Genomic DNA, 15,795 nt, shown 5'->3' with positions numbered 1-15,795 from the left:
TTCAGCAGAGCAGTTATCGAATACTGCCTGGCTTTAATATAAGATATAGATATATGAAGATGCGCCGTGGTGTAGCGGTTCTGACTCTCGCCTTGTAATCAGAGGGTCGTGTGTTCGAATCCCACCATGGCCTAGTGTCCTTTGGCAAGGCGTTAATCCACACTTTGCCACTCTCGACCCAGGTGTTACATGGGTACCCGGTAGGATGTGAAAGCCTATATGTAGTACGCCTAGCAATTGAGTCTTGGAACTCTTTTTGGAATGCTCCCCAGGGAGTGGAGAAGGTGCATACATTGCGGGCATGCAAGGATCCGATGACCGGGGTAATAATATGTCTGTAAAGCGCTTAGAGACGTCGTTCCGATGTATTAAGCGCTATATAAATGCGGAATATTATTATTATTATTATTAAACACCTACCTCCAGTATGACATGATCAGGCATTCCCCAGCGGTGTATTTATCAATCACAACATGCTCTCCCCATCTTTCACTGATCAGTCTCTGCACCTGGAACACAAAGATAAACAAAGCAATGATACGGTTTCTATTCGCAGTTGGGTGTTCCATAAAGTTACGCAAGATTTTAAGCATGACTGGTGACCTTTCTTGTGCCACACCATCCCTATGTAGCCGGCTTTATAGTGCCTAAGAACATGTTCCAGTCGTGCGTAAAGTTGTGTGTAACTTTACAAACAGCTTTATGAAACCCCACCAGGGGGCCGTTTCATAAAGCTGTTCGTAAGATAAGAGCGACTTTAAGAAGGACTGGTAAACCTTCCTTACGCGCTAAACCATCGCCAATGAATATACCATTTACCACAAAAAAGGATCACCAGTCGTTCTTAAAGTCGCTCTTAACTTACGAACAGCTTTATGAAACACCCACCTGGTGGGTGTGGGTGTTTCATCAAGCGGTTTGAAAGATAAGAGCAACTTTAAGAAAGACTGTTGAACCTTTCTTACACACTAAACCATCGCCAATCAATATACCATTTACCACAAGAAAGGATCACCAGTCCTTCTTAAAGTTGCTCTTAACTTACGAACAGCTTTATGAAACACCCACCTGGTGGGTGTGGGTGTTTCATCATGCGGTTTGAAAGATAAGAGCGACTTTAAGAATGACTGTTGAACCTTTCTTACACACTAAACTATCGAATTAATATACCATTTGCCACTAGAAAGGATCACCAGTCATTCTTAAATACCAACTTGGTCTACTAGCAGTTGGTCTTCTACTCAGATAGTCCAATACCACATGGGCGAAATCTACTTGGGCCCCGTCTTTCAAAGACTTGCAACTGATGTGGACATTTTTTAATATACGCGGTAAAATAAGCGTAATTTATACAGGAAATCATCATAAACCATGGACTCAACCATGGGTTTTCAAAACCACCTTTGTGACCACTTGGACTCGTAGTCTTAAAGGAAACCAAAACCCAAGAAGAGAAGCAATCTTATTGGAAAGAGTAAAATGAGAGGAACAATTTAAAAAAAGTTTCATCAAAATCGGTTATGAAATAAGCAAGTTATGGACGATTAAAAAGTCTTGCTGTACTTACTACTCTCCATTTGTTTTGTACACATATTTCCAGATTTTCCCCTTTATTTGACATATTTCACATTATCTCCTCCTGACCTTGACATATATGGTGTGGATTATATTTTCCCATGACATATGTTGTGCTCAGAAGGAGGCAAGATGCAATTTGAAAGATAATGAGGAAAATCTGAAAATTTGTGTACAAAACAAATGGAGAATTGTCCACAAAATCAGCCATTTTGAAGCACGTTTGCCAATTTGAGGATGCCCATAGAAAGTAAAACAAGAGTTTTCAAACTCCCATAACTTGCTTATTTCATAACCGATTTTGATGAAACTTTTTTTTAAATTGTTCCTCTCATTTTACTCTTTCCAATAAGATTACTTCTCTTCTTGGGTTTTGGTTTCCTTTAAGCCTCCATTGGTCAATATCCACTCTCTTTACCTACATGTATTATTCGTTACTATGTCTGGAGTTGTGGCCTAATCCATTAGGCCACAACGCTCCATAAAGTATGTATTTTCGAAAATGGTATTTCCAATTTTGGTTTATCATGATGGGGATGAATGTCATAATTCAATACATGCACCTCAACATGATAAATAACCATGTTTTGATATTTCTTATGATGTAGAATGTGTAAATTGATTTTTTCTTATTTGATATTGAATGTATTTCTATGTAAATGATTGTAAAAGGTAATGCGATTCAGCTTTTCAGCCGCTATAGATACCCTTGTTGATATAAACCGTTTTAAATGAATAAATAACAAAAAAAAGTCATATAGTCTTTCTTCTTATTATTATCATTCTTATCATTACTGCTGTTATTGCCATTATCTTGTAGATTAAGTGAATGTTACAAACCTGTGAATATAGAACCTCAAGCTGCAAGGATTGGCAAAAGGTGTCTGAGAGAGCATTAAGTTAAATTCAATTAACATCACAAGTAGATTTTTATAAAGAAATTTGTTACTGAATCCCCAGGGCCCATTAAGCTTAAACCCCAATTCTACAGAGAGCAAGACCTCTGAAAGACTGTCCTGAGACCATGAAACTTGCCTGATCTTTCAAAGGTCTTTCAACGAACTTTCAAAGATCTCTGAGGTCTTCCACGATTCCTGATGGATCTTTCAGCGGTCTTCATGGTCCTCGTGATTCCCAAAACTTTTTGAAACGATTCAAAACAGTCTTTCAACAGTCTTTCAGGAAAATGGCACTTTGGTGGTCTTTCAGCGGTCTTTCCATGAACTTTCAAAGTTCTTATTAGTCTTTCCATCATCTATTGAGATTCTTCCATGATTCTAGCAGAGATCACTGAAAGACTCGTGAGAAATCATTGAAAGATCGCTGAAAGGCCAGGAAAAGTCTATGGAAAGAATTCTGAAAGATCACTTGTTGCATAAAAGATCTCTGAAAGACCATTGAAAGATATCTAAAGGAATAGTCTAAGAATTATCAATAAATCTTTCAGAGTTCTTTGAGGGGTCTTTCTGCTTGTATTTTCTTTCCCTTCTTCATATTACACCTGGTGGACCGTAAACCGTCTCCACGTTATAAACTCCACCATGCCAACCTACAAAGATCATCTGACTCATAGATCATAGCAAAATTTCAAAGCTCCTTTTTCACCTATAGAGTAAAGACAAATGAAGAGTCAAGGTCTATCTCAAATAAATTGCTACCATTTATCACTCTCATCAAGAGTTTTTTTTTCTCAATCGAGGAATTAATTTACAAAGGATACGTAACACGTTGTACATGTCGACTAGGGGTTTTTCATCACCAAACAGCCTTGACTGGACTAACTGATGAATGCACATGACCTGATGGGAGATAAAGAAATAATAAATTTGTAAAGCAAGGTTCAATCAGCGTGGCAAAGTATGTGTATAGGGCTGTATCCACTACTATCATTTGGTATCATTAAGTCGAGGGCAGTCACAATGCTTGGATCGTCGTGATTGTAGTGATCTTGCTTTGTGGACAGAAAGTATTCATATTTTGTTGAGATTTTGGAGTGATTTCTGTTGCTATACTGTGCATTTTGAGGAAAAATATGTTTTTTTCGTTTGAAAAGCCACTTTCTGATTCAAACGGCCGTTGCCCTGAATTCCGTTCGAAAATCACTATCCCTACATAATAGCAGGTATGATCGAAAATGAGAGGAACGTTATCGATAATTGCTGAGTGGAAATCATTATCGACAGGACTCGCGATAAAAAGGTTATCGATGAAAGCACTAAAAAAGGGTCACCACAAGAATAATTCAATCTCGAATTTTGTGTCAAAAGCATTATTTTCCTTATGTGTTATTGGCCTAATGTCATATTTTTTGTTTTTATTTTTTCTGAGCCCATTGGGAATTGATTCATATTTGTGATAAGCATTATCAAAGAATGGTTCATTGTTCTGAGAAATCAAGTACTTTTATTGTTTTATCTGCAGGCTTCTTGGCAATAAGAAAGTTTCTCAGTTATCTTGAATGCCATTAAAACAGTATTATTGTTAATATTTTAAAATGAAATAAATTACCTGTATAGGGTGAACCAGGGCTTTTCCATCTGCAATAAGGGAAGAAAATAAAACAAATCATGATCTACATTTATTCATTACTTAATCTATTTGTAATTTTATCTACGGAGGGTAGCATTGTCTATTACAAGACTGGTTTCCAGCCTTTCCACAACGGCCCAGTCCACAGAACATTTTCAATGAATTTACAATCCATCCATCAGCTTTCTTTTTAAAATAAATTGAATATTTCAGGAAATTAAAAAAAATCACATCTGGATTAGAATTCAAGCACAAAAATTATTTGACACATCCTGCTTGATACTCTCATTTCCATAGAGTCACTTGGTTGCATAGTATCATGTGAAAGATTAGGTATATAGAACTAGATAAAGAAATATAGGTCTCAAAGTGGGTAATATTCTAAGAGTCTTTGATTAAACTGAATTTCTCATGTATTTTTTTTTACTTTAGTTGTCAAATTGATCTGGAAAAAGTTGCACTGGTGACTAGGAGCATTGGATGGTCACCTGTGGACCACCCAGTTTAACTTAGCCCTTGTTTTTAACCATGTATTCAAAACCATGTTTGTGAATTTGAAGCTTTAATTATGTACAGGACCGTACAACTTCGCATCCAGCATTTCAATATTGAAACTAGACCCTTTGATTAAGGGATCGAACAACCTCACGTCTAGTATTTAAATAATATTGAGTCTAAATCCTTTGATTAAATAAAGGGCCAAACAAACTCACATCTACATGTAGCATTTCAATATTGAGACTAGACCCTTTGATTAAAGGACCACACAACCTCAAATCCAGCACTTCAATATTGAAACAAGACCCTTTCTTTATATACAGGACCTAGCAACCTCACATCCAGCATTTCAATATCGAGACTTGACCCTTCAATTGTTGTTTTAGCTTATACGGCGCGTGTCATTCAGTAGTGAATAATCATTAAGGGACCTAGCAACCTCACCTCCAGTATCCGGATCTTGCACCAGTATTTCAATATTGAGAAGCCTCCAAGGAATAGTCTTGTTATCCTCCATTAATGTCAGTGTAACCTGAAAGAAACACACACAGTTAATTAGTAAAGAGCCCTTCTAACATAAAGCATAGTGACTGATCTTGGGGCTTGTTTTATAATTGATCATACACAATCTATTCGATCAATTACAGAAATCAGCTGCACAATCAATCACTATAAAAGATAAAAGACAATGTCAAAAGACCCCCAAAATATTATCTGATCAACTTTAGTTAGTTTTGTCTCTCCGTAATTCACATGGAGCCATTCAAAACTTAATACAATAATTATATCAAAACTTAACAAAGCCAAGCTGTTTTAGGTGGTAGATTTGACAATACAGAGGTCTGTACGACGATGTACTCCAAGAAGAAAAGAGAACTTCTTACCTCAAATTCTTGAGGAACTCGAAACTTGACCCTACCGTCCTCTGTTCAGAAGAAAATCAACAAAGGAACACATTAGAATAACTGTAATAAATATTTTATCTATACATGTAGTTTACAAAACATTAAGTTATTGGCTAATCTGATTAAGTCAGAAATAAATAAATCAAACTAAACAATAGTAACATTAGCATGCTTTCGGGGGAGTTTACTAGTCACTAATCTGAGGTGGATAAATTGATCCAATCAGAACTGAATTAAAGTTACCAATACTAAGATTAGCATGCTGTGGAGGAAGTTCACAAGTCACTGATCTATGTTGGATAATCTGATCCAATCAAGAAATAAATCAATAAAACTAACCTATTGTGAGATTAGCAAGCTGTGGAGGGAGTTCGCTAGTCACTAATCTATGCTGGATTATCTGATCCAATCGATGAAGGACCGTCTCCTTCTCTGATGAGGTGATGGGATCAGGTGGGACTATACGCTCTTTGATGCATGCCGGCATACGCTTGTACTGGCGCATGGTTAGCACATCCACGGCATGGGGTAGACAGAAGTTTGGCAACCTGAAAAAAAAATATACCACCATTGACTTACATTTAATATAACAATCAGAGCAATCAGTTACTGTTTCACAAAGACAAAGTATGTATCTCAAGACCCCCCCCCCCCATTTTGATTGAAAGCTTCCAAAAATACAAAATAATTGATGGACATTTAGACTTGATTTCTCCCTTACTACCAAAACAAGTGGAATGCCTCTGGCCGTCTCACCTGCATCACGCGGTTCAATATAGCAGCAGTGCTGATTTTGAATACTACTCTAACTCGCACAAGATGTTCAGTGATACATGGTTACTCTTATGTCCACTTTTTATGAACTAGACCAATAAACTTACAGAGATATGATGGTTATTCAACAAAAACCCCAACATGGCCAAAGTTCATTGACCTTACATGACCTTTGACCTTGATCATGTGACCTGAAACTCGCACAGGATGTTCAGTGATACTTGATTACTCTTATGTACAAGTTTCATGAATCAGATCCATAACCTTTCAAAGTTTTGATGGTAATTCTACAGATACACCCGATTCGGCCAAAGTTCATTGACCTTTGACCTTGGTCATGTGACCTGAAACGCGCACAGGATGTTCAGTGATATTTGATTACTCATATGTCCAAGTTTAATGAACTAGACTAATAAACTTTCAAAGTTATGATGGTAATTCAACAGATACCCCCGATTCGTCCAAAGTTCATTGACCCTAAATGACCTTTGACCTTAATCATGAGACCTGAAACTTGCACAAAATATTCAGTGATGCTTGATTACTATTATGTCCAAGTTTCATGAATCAGATCCATAAACTTTCAAAGTTATGATGGGAATTCAACAGATATCCCCAATTCGGCCAAAGTTCATTGACCCTAAATGACCTTTGACCTTGGTCATGTGACGTGAAACTCATGCAGGATGTTCAGTGATACTTGATTAACCTTATGTCCAAGTTTCATGAACTAGGTCCATATATTTTCTAAGTTATGATGACATTTCAAAAACTTAACCACAGGTTAAGATTTCAATGTTGATTCCTCCAACATGGTCTAAGTTCATTGACCCTAAATGACCTTTGACCTTGGTCATGTGACATGAAACTTTAATAGGATGTTCAGTAATACTTGATTAACCTTATGGCCAAGTTTCATGAACTAGGTCCATATACTTTGTAAGTTATGATGTCATTTCAAAAACTTAACCTCAGGTTAAGATTTGATGTTGACGCCGCCGCCGCCGTCGGAAAAGCGGCGCCTATAGTCTCACTCTGCTTCGCAGGTGAGACAAAAACTAGGTTTTTAATCTCAAAATACATTATAAGTGTGATGAAGAACATTCTTCTATCACCCTACAATTTGATTTCTTGAATTCTATAACAGCCAGACTACAAAGACACTAAACAGATTAGACATGAAAAAAAACAAGTGGAATGCCTCTGGCCGTCTCACCTGCACCACGCGGTTCAATATAGCAGCAGTGCTGACTTTGAATACTACTCTAACTCGCACAAGATGTTCAGTGATACATGGTTACTCTTATGTCCACTTTTTATGAACTAGACCAATAAACTTACAGAGATATGATGGTTATTCACCAAAAAACCCCAACATGGCCAAAGTTCATTGACCTTACATGACCTTTGACCATGATCATGTGACCTGAAACTCAAACAGGATATTCAGTGATACTTGATTACTCTTATGTACAAGTTTCATGAATCAGATCCATAAACTTTCAAAGTTATGATGGTAATTCAACAGATACACCCAATTCGGCCAAAGTTCATTGACCTTTGACCTTGGTCATGTAACCTGAAACGTGCACAGGATGTTCAGTGATACTTGATTACTCTAATGTCCAAGTTTAATGAACTAGCCCAATAAACTTCCAAAGTTATGATGGTAATTCAACAGATACCCCCGATTCGGCCAAAGTTCATTGACCCTAATGACCTTTGACCTTAATCATGAGACCTGAAACTTGCACAAAATTTTCAGTGATGCTTGATTACTATTATGTCCAAGTTTCATGAATCAGATCCATAAACTTTCAAAGTTATGATGGGAATTCAACAGATATCCCCAATTCGGCCAAAGTTCATTGACCCTAAATGACCTTTGACCTTGGTCATGTGACGTGAAACTCATGCAGGATGTTCAGTGATACTTGATTAACCTTATGTCCAAGTTTCATGAACTAGGTCCATATATTTTCTAAGTTATGATGACATTTCAAAAACTTAACCACAGGTTAAGATTTCGATGTTGATTCCTCCAACATGGTCTAAGTTCATTGACCCTAAATGACCTTTGACCTTGGTCATGTGACATGAAACTCTAATAGGATGTTCAGTAATACTTGATTAACCTTATGGCCAAGTTTCATGAACTAGGTCCATATACTTTCTAAGTTATGATGTCATTTCAAAAACTTAACCTCAGGTTAAGATTTGATGTTGACGCCGCCGCCGCCGCCGCCGCCGCCGCCGCCGTCGCCGCCGCCGTCGGAAAAGCGGCGCCTATAGTCTCACTTTGCTTCGCAGGTGAGACAAAAAACCACTCACATCTATTTATTAATTTCAAGAGCAAGATTGCTTACGAGTCCAAATTCACAATACATACCTAAAAGGGTTTTTTACCTTGCTATTTTCAAGGCTTGCCTAGCAAAAAGGGCATATTGGCCAATTTGAAAAAAAGGGCACAGCCTTTTGGGCCTTGCATTGATCTATTTTTTAAGGGCATCACGGCCAGTTATAGGGGCATCAACAGCCTGGCCGTCGATCAATCTAGACCTGAAGTATCATGAATAAGCATGCATTTTAGATGTTGACGGTGCTGGCTTTCCATAGTTGTTTGATCGGATCAATCACAATTCTTTGTAAGACGGGTCCCTGAACACAATGGCCCGTATTCTGAAGTTGGGTTTAACTTAAACTCAGGTTTAAAGTTGTGGTTTAAGTATGGAAAGCCCAAAGTATCAAAATTTTAATTAAGTTGTATGTTTCTTAATGTTTACTTTGCTCTTTCCTGATTCATCGATATTGAAGACAATCATTTATATATACTTTCTACACAATTATACATGATTTGAGAGCCGATTGAGTTGAAGTATGATGTCTCTACTGTTAGTGATTTATGTAGCAATTGGCTGTCCATACTTAAACCACAACTTTAAACCCGAGTTTAAGTTAAACCCGACTTCAGAATACGGGCCAATGGCTATATTGAAACTTTGTGTTACTGGTGGGTGTTTCTTAAAGCTGTTCGTAAGTTAAGACCAACTTTAAGAACGACTGGTGATCCTTTCTCACGCGCTAAATAATCACCAACATATAATGGTGAACATCATTTACCACAAGAAAGGATCACCAGTCGAACTTAAATGTCGCTCTTATTACTAATTTACGAACAGCTTTAAGAAACGGGCCCCTGGTCCCAACGTTTACCTGGCATGTACAAGGTTTTCCCTGGCCATCCTTGAAAGCATGTCAGCAGTGTCTACAAACAACAACGATTGCTGGTCCAAAAATAACGAAATTGCCTGCAAAAACGAAACAATGTACATATATAAAATATATGAAATAACATTTAGCAGTATAAGAGCTAGCAAATTAATTAGCGTGGAAACTGATCATACTTACATGTAGGCATAACTGCAAACAAAGCACAGGTGCTTGAAGGAAGAGTGAACAGTGTCACTGATTGTGTGCATAAATACCTATACTTAATGGACAAGTCCACCCCAACAAAAACTTGATTTGAATAAAAAGAGAAAAAATCAACAAGCATAACACTGAAAATTTCATCAAAATTGGATGTAAAATTAGAAAGTTATGGCATTTTAAAGTTTCTCTTATTTTCAACAAAATAGTTATATGAACGAGCCAGTTACATCCAAATGAGAAAGTTGATGACATCACTCACTATTTCTTTTGTATTTTATTATATGAAATATGAAATATTTTGATTTTCTCGTCATTGTCATGTGAAATGAAGTTTCATTCCTCCCTGAACACATGGAATTCCATTATTTTAACATTTTGTGCTTCAGGCAAGGGGGTCCTAATTGTCAAATTCGTAAAAATTGAAATATTGTATAATTCAAACAATAAAAAACAAAAGAAATAGTGAGTGACGTCATCAACTCTCTCATTTGGATGTAACTGGCTTGTTCATATAACTATTTTGTTGAAAATAAGCGAAACTTTGAAATGTCATAACTTTCTTATTTTACATCCGATTTTGATGAAATTTTTAGCATTGTGCTTGTCTGGTTTTTCTCTATTGATTCAAATCAACATTTTTCTGAGGTGGACTTGACCTATACTTAAAAATGAACATTTCAGAAAACTATTAATAATTCAGAAAATAAATAAGCCTACAATTTTAATTGTATAGAGAAACTAAAATCCTCTACATGAAAAGTGCATATTTACAGTTACTTCATCACATAATTATCGCGGTAGTTAATTAGTGTGTTATCATTCAAGTGGGTTTATATTACAAGACTATATTGCTGAGAATGATGCATTATGGGTAAGGAACCTGGCCAGTTGAGGACTGGAGGTGGCTCCTTGTTTGTATTTGCATTAAATCATGCTTGATGTAATTATTGTGGCCCTGTGGATTAGTCTTCTGACTTTGAAACAGAGGGTTGTGGGTTTTGAATCCCAGCCATGGCGTTATTTCCTTCAGCAAGAAATTAATCCACACTGTTCTGCACTCGACCCAGGTGAGGTGAATGGGTACCCGGTAGGAAGAAATTCCATGAACACTTTGACTGCCTAGACAGCCAAGCTAAAGCCGGGGTAATAATAATAGCAGGGCCCGCTGGGAGGACAGTTTTCAGATGTGAAGTGGCTTCTCTGGGTAAATATACCTGTGTTATTATTATTATATTCATTATCCAACTTTATTGATTCAATCTAATATATCATGAGAAAATTAAATATAAAAAGAAAAGTTAGTTCTCAAACTGATTCATTTAAAAAAAATGCTGAGAAACACTGAATTTCTTTAATTTATCAGTCCGCTGGTCAGGCATCGGAAGAAAAATCTACCTGATATGACTTCAGAAATACAGGAATTTATCATTTCTGATTAACAATTGGCATTTATAAAAGGCAGAAAAAAATTTGTATGTATGCACTTTATCCACTCCTTGTGGAGCATTCAAAGAAAAGAGTCTTCAAACTCAATTACTCATGTAGGCATACAATATATGCTTTCACAATCCTACCGTGTACCAATTTAGCACATGGATGAAGTGGCAAAGTGTGGATTGACACCATGCCAAAGGGCGCTAGGCAGCGGTGGGGGACAATCACACGACCAGCTGAACACAAGGTGAGAGTCAGAGCCGCTACACCACGATGCTTCCACAAATGATACATGATAAATAATCGAAATTGGAGGCCTTACTCACCGCACATTTGTCCACCTTGGCTGCACTGCCAGCCCACTTGACCAAGGCCAAAAGACGGATAAATGACTGCCTCGTACTCCGGGCGAATTTCACGATCTCAATTTTCCTGTTGTTTGTATCAACATAATAAGGGCAGTTACAGAGTGACCATTCAAGAAGTACATGCTAGCATTTCATATCATATCCCTCATCAAGAATAGATATAAGGGCTAAATTAAACCCCTAAATTAAAATCAGTTTTAATCTCTAGGTTTGGGTACAAAAACCTGTTTGATTTAATTTTAGCTGAAATTTCTTGTCTTCCTATTTATTTTCCTTAAGTGCTTAGAGACATTCTTTGTGATAAGCGCTATAATTATGCATTAATTGACATATTATATAAACCCGTTTGCTACAGTCATCTTACATTTAGTCTACAGTTTTTTTGTGGCATCCTTGATGCTATGGGCGAAAATATGAGTGTCTACGTTCATTATCACCATTGTAACATTTCTTGTGTTGAGTATTAAAAAAAGGGACAAGATAGTGCCATACAGAAAGCATACAGAGATTGAAACAGTGGATGATTTCATGTGTTGGTGTTAGAAGCACAATTTGATCAAGTGTTTCCTGGCTCCAAAACCTATTCTAGGTCTACAAAAATAATACAGATCCCAATATCAATGGCCCAACATCTAGTGAGTGACTTTTGAGGATTCAAGGATTGTATGATGCATGTATAGGTAGTACACTGTAGAATGACCCTGTGCTGAATGGCCAATGCCTTTACAATGTATTTAAGGACTATGATTCTACAATGTTGATAGTTTTTCTATATCTTCATGCCTAAAAACAAGTGGAGCACCTTTGGTAGTCTCTACCTGCCTCACTTTGCTATGCAGGGGCCCGTTGCAGAAAGAGATGCGTTTAAACGCAAGTCAAAAAATCAAGCGCAAGTCCCAAATGCGCGCTGTTGATTGGTTGAAAATCAAGTTGCGTATGATTTTTAGAGTTGCGATTGATTGCAACTCTTTCTGCAACGGGACCCAGGTGAGACAAAAATTGGACACCCTACAATGATTGTAAATCCACACAAAAATTGTAGGACTGAAAAACAAAGGATCTTGTAGTTTGTTAATGTCAATGTCTAGTTCATAGCCTTTTGATTTGTGTCATCCCTAAGATTTTTGGATCAGCGTGATTAAGAGAGCAAACATGTTATACTCACTTTTCCATGTCCATCTTACGCGGTAATCTAGAATCAGAAAAGAGAATAAATATATTTAAGAGTAAGGAGAGAATAAATTTTTTAAACATTTTACCACAAGTTGGGAACCACAAGAATTAAATGGCAGATGACCCAAAATCACAATACCTGCAGAGAGGTTACATGCATACGAATGTCAGCTTGAATAAATATCTGGAAATTATAACAAAGCAAAACTAAATTTCAGATTACTTTCAGAAAACATTTCAAGCCACTCCCTTTCTAGTTGGTATAGTCATTATTCTATTTCTACATGTTTCATTATCATGCCCCTGTAATAGCCAAGAACTGGTGTGTTGGCTCAGTTGGTAGAGCATCCGTCTCACAACCGGGAGGTCAGGGGTTCAAACCCCCGGCCGCGTCAGACCAAAATACGTTAAAAGATGGGAGTTGCTGCTACCCTGTTTGGCGTTCAATAATTAAAGGGATAGAGCCTCGTCAATGTGGCGCTGCACAGCGGCTGCCAGGCCCACGATCAATTGGGCAAAACAAATTTTCGGAGTATTTCATTTTTGGCGTCTATTTCGAATAAAATATGGATTTTAAGATTTTTATTTTAAGATTTAAGAAAGAACTACCATAGCATCTACTATAAAAAAAAATTTGAATCTTTGAAAGGATCATGGAGGTCACTTACAGTTCAGCCAAAACAGTGAGCTCATGGTATGTCTTCTGGACGAGATGTTCCAGGAGCAGGCCCAATGATATGCTGGCCCCTCCTCCTGCTCCACCTCCTCCTGCTACCTGGGGTTGCATCGGAACCATCTGCATCCCAGCTGCCTGGGCCGGAGCACCCATCATGTTGCCTCCTGGTCCTCCGGGGTTGGGGGTTTGGATGCCAGGCATGCTTAATCCCATGGGAGGGAGACCCTGAGGGACGGGGATCGCTGGAGTCTGGACACCACCTCCTGGGACCCCTGACATTGTTTGCCGGCCTCAATCAACAGACTTCTGTTTGTTTTCTAATTGCAAAAAAAAAAAATGGGTAGATTTTCAATTCTTTTGGTCAAAGCTTTGAAGGACAGTTTAATGTCAATGTCAGAAAATCAATATTGCTGTACCTAGAAGCTCATCAACATTTTGACAGACCTACATATACATGTACATAGAAAATTTGGGTGAAGATATGCCCCACTAAAAACAAAAAAAAATGAAGAGAATAAAAGCCTGCCTTCAGCTTTGGTAAAGGGTCAACGATGCAAATTCACATAATGCACAGGTTTAGAAAAAAAATCAAAGAAAACAATGAATTGCATAACTCTCCAAACCTTGATTCTACTTTCTACTAACAAAAAATAACACATTGAATTACCATAAAAAAGGTATTTGAAATTGCTATGCCATAGTTTGCCATGGATCTTATCAATTGCCTATTTTAAAAATGTAATACAAAACAAGTGGAATGCCTCTGGCCGTCTCACCTGCATCACGCGGTTCAATATAGCAGCAGCGCTGACTTTGAATACTACTCTAACTCGCACAAGATGTTCAGTGATACATGGTTACTCTTATGTCCACTTTTTATGAACTAGACCAATAAACTTACAGAGATATGATGGTTATTCAACAAAAAACCCCAACATGGCCAAAGTTCATTGACCTTACATGACCTTTGACCTTGATCATGTGACCTGAAACTCGCACAGGATGTTCAGTGATACTTGATTACTCTTATGTACAAGTTTCATGAATCAGATCCATAAACTTTCAAAGTTTTGATGGTAATTCAACTGATACACCCAATTCGGCCAAAGTTCATTGACCTTTGACCTTGATCATGTGACCTGAAATGCACACAGGATGTTCAGTGATATTTGATTACTCATATGTCCAAGTTTAATGAACTAGACTAATAAAGTTTCAAAGTTATGATGGTAATTCAACAGATACCCCCAATTCGGCCAAAGTTCATTGACCCTAAATGACCTTTGACCTTAATCATTAGGCCTGAAACTTGCACAAAATATTCAGTGATGCTTGATTACTATTATGTCCAAGTTTCATGAATCAGATCCATAAACTTTCAAAGTTATGATGGGAATTCAACAGATATCCCCAATTCGGCCAAAGTTCATTGACCCTAAATGACCTTTGACCTTGGTCATGTGACGTGAAACTCATGCAGGATGTTCAGTGATACTTGATTAACCTTATGTCCAAGTTTCATGAACTCGGTCCATATATTTTCTAAGTTATGATGACATTTCAAAAACTTAACCTCAGGTTAAGATTTCAATGTTGATTCCTCCAACATGGTCTAAGTTCATTGACCCTAAATGACCTTTGACCTTGGTCATGTGACATGAAACTTTAATAGGATGTTCAGTAATACTTGATTAACCTTATGGCCAAGTTTCATGAACTAGGTCCATATACTTTCTAAGTTATGATGTCATTTCAAAAACTTAACCTCAGGTTAAGATTTGATGTTGACGCCGCCGCCGCCGTTTCCGCCGCCGCCGCCGCCGTCGGAAAAGCGGCGCCTATAGTCTCACTCTGCTTCGCAGGTGAGACAAAAAGGGTTTAAAAAGTAAAAAAAAAAAACAGGAAAGCTTACAATGTTGAATCTAAGGCATTTTACTTTAACCAAATAGTTTGACCAATAATTTGATGAATACAAGTGTCTTGCCCCCTCCCCCTAATAATAAATAATAATAAATGAAAAAAACTTTAATTTAATTTAACTTAAGTTAAATTTAATTGACTTAATTTTCATTCAAGTTGACTCGAGTTGAAGAATGACTCACAGCATGCATAGATTGGAACTTCAATGCATTTTATGATGAATCCCAATATTTAGAACACACACTTTCATTTGGCATTATCGTGAAAGCTTATCTGTTACTAGCCCAGCTCCAGTGAGTCCATTGCACTGGTCTTTTTATTTCATCAGCGATATGCTGGGAAGATCAATTTTCATGAGTCCACTCCCATTCAGTCAATGCCTGCCTTCATGCAAAGAGCAAACAACATGAACAAACACACAACAAATGGAGAGGTACATGTAAAACATTTCTTAAAGCCAGAATTTCCATGCCTTCTGGTTCCGGCTTCTCTACAAATAATGCACATTTTT

The 15,795-nt window shown here is 37.4% G+C and overlaps 1 protein-coding gene across 1 annotated transcript in view; it reads right to left on the bottom strand.

Moving 5' to 3' along the window:
- The window catches only part of LOC121430309 (mediator of RNA polymerase II transcription subunit 14-like), a 51,670-nt gene that overhangs the window by 33,648 nt on the left and 2,227 nt on the right, over positions 1 to 15,795 (bottom strand). Inside the window, exons 2-12 of the mRNA XM_041627587.1 lie at positions 13,357 to 13,681; positions 12,681 to 12,707; positions 11,474 to 11,579; positions 9,495 to 9,589; positions 5,847 to 6,055; positions 5,487 to 5,527; positions 5,047 to 5,134; positions 4,084 to 4,112; positions 3,296 to 3,374; positions 2,416 to 2,459; positions 421 to 509 (exon numbers count right to left, since the gene is read on the bottom strand). Coding sequence (XP_041483521.1) covers positions 421 to 509; positions 2,416 to 2,459; positions 3,296 to 3,374; positions 4,084 to 4,112; positions 5,047 to 5,134; positions 5,487 to 5,527; positions 5,847 to 6,055; positions 9,495 to 9,589; positions 11,474 to 11,579; positions 12,681 to 12,707; positions 13,357 to 13,643 — 1,094 coding nt within the window. The 5' untranslated portion in view covers positions 13,644 to 13,681. The remainder of the gene's footprint in view (positions 1 to 420; positions 510 to 2,415; positions 2,460 to 3,295; positions 3,375 to 4,083; positions 4,113 to 5,046; positions 5,135 to 5,486; positions 5,528 to 5,846; positions 6,056 to 9,494; positions 9,590 to 11,473; positions 11,580 to 12,680; positions 12,708 to 13,356; positions 13,682 to 15,795) is intronic.

Source organism: Lytechinus variegatus, chromosome 16 (assembly GCF_018143015.1).
Source record: "Lytechinus variegatus isolate NC3 chromosome 16, Lvar_3.0, whole genome shotgun sequence".
Lineage (NCBI taxonomy): Eukaryota > Metazoa > Echinodermata > Echinoidea > Temnopleuroida > Toxopneustidae > Lytechinus > Lytechinus variegatus.
The sequence above is the reverse complement of the archived record's forward strand: the minus strand, read 5'-3'. Positions and strand labels throughout refer to the sequence as shown.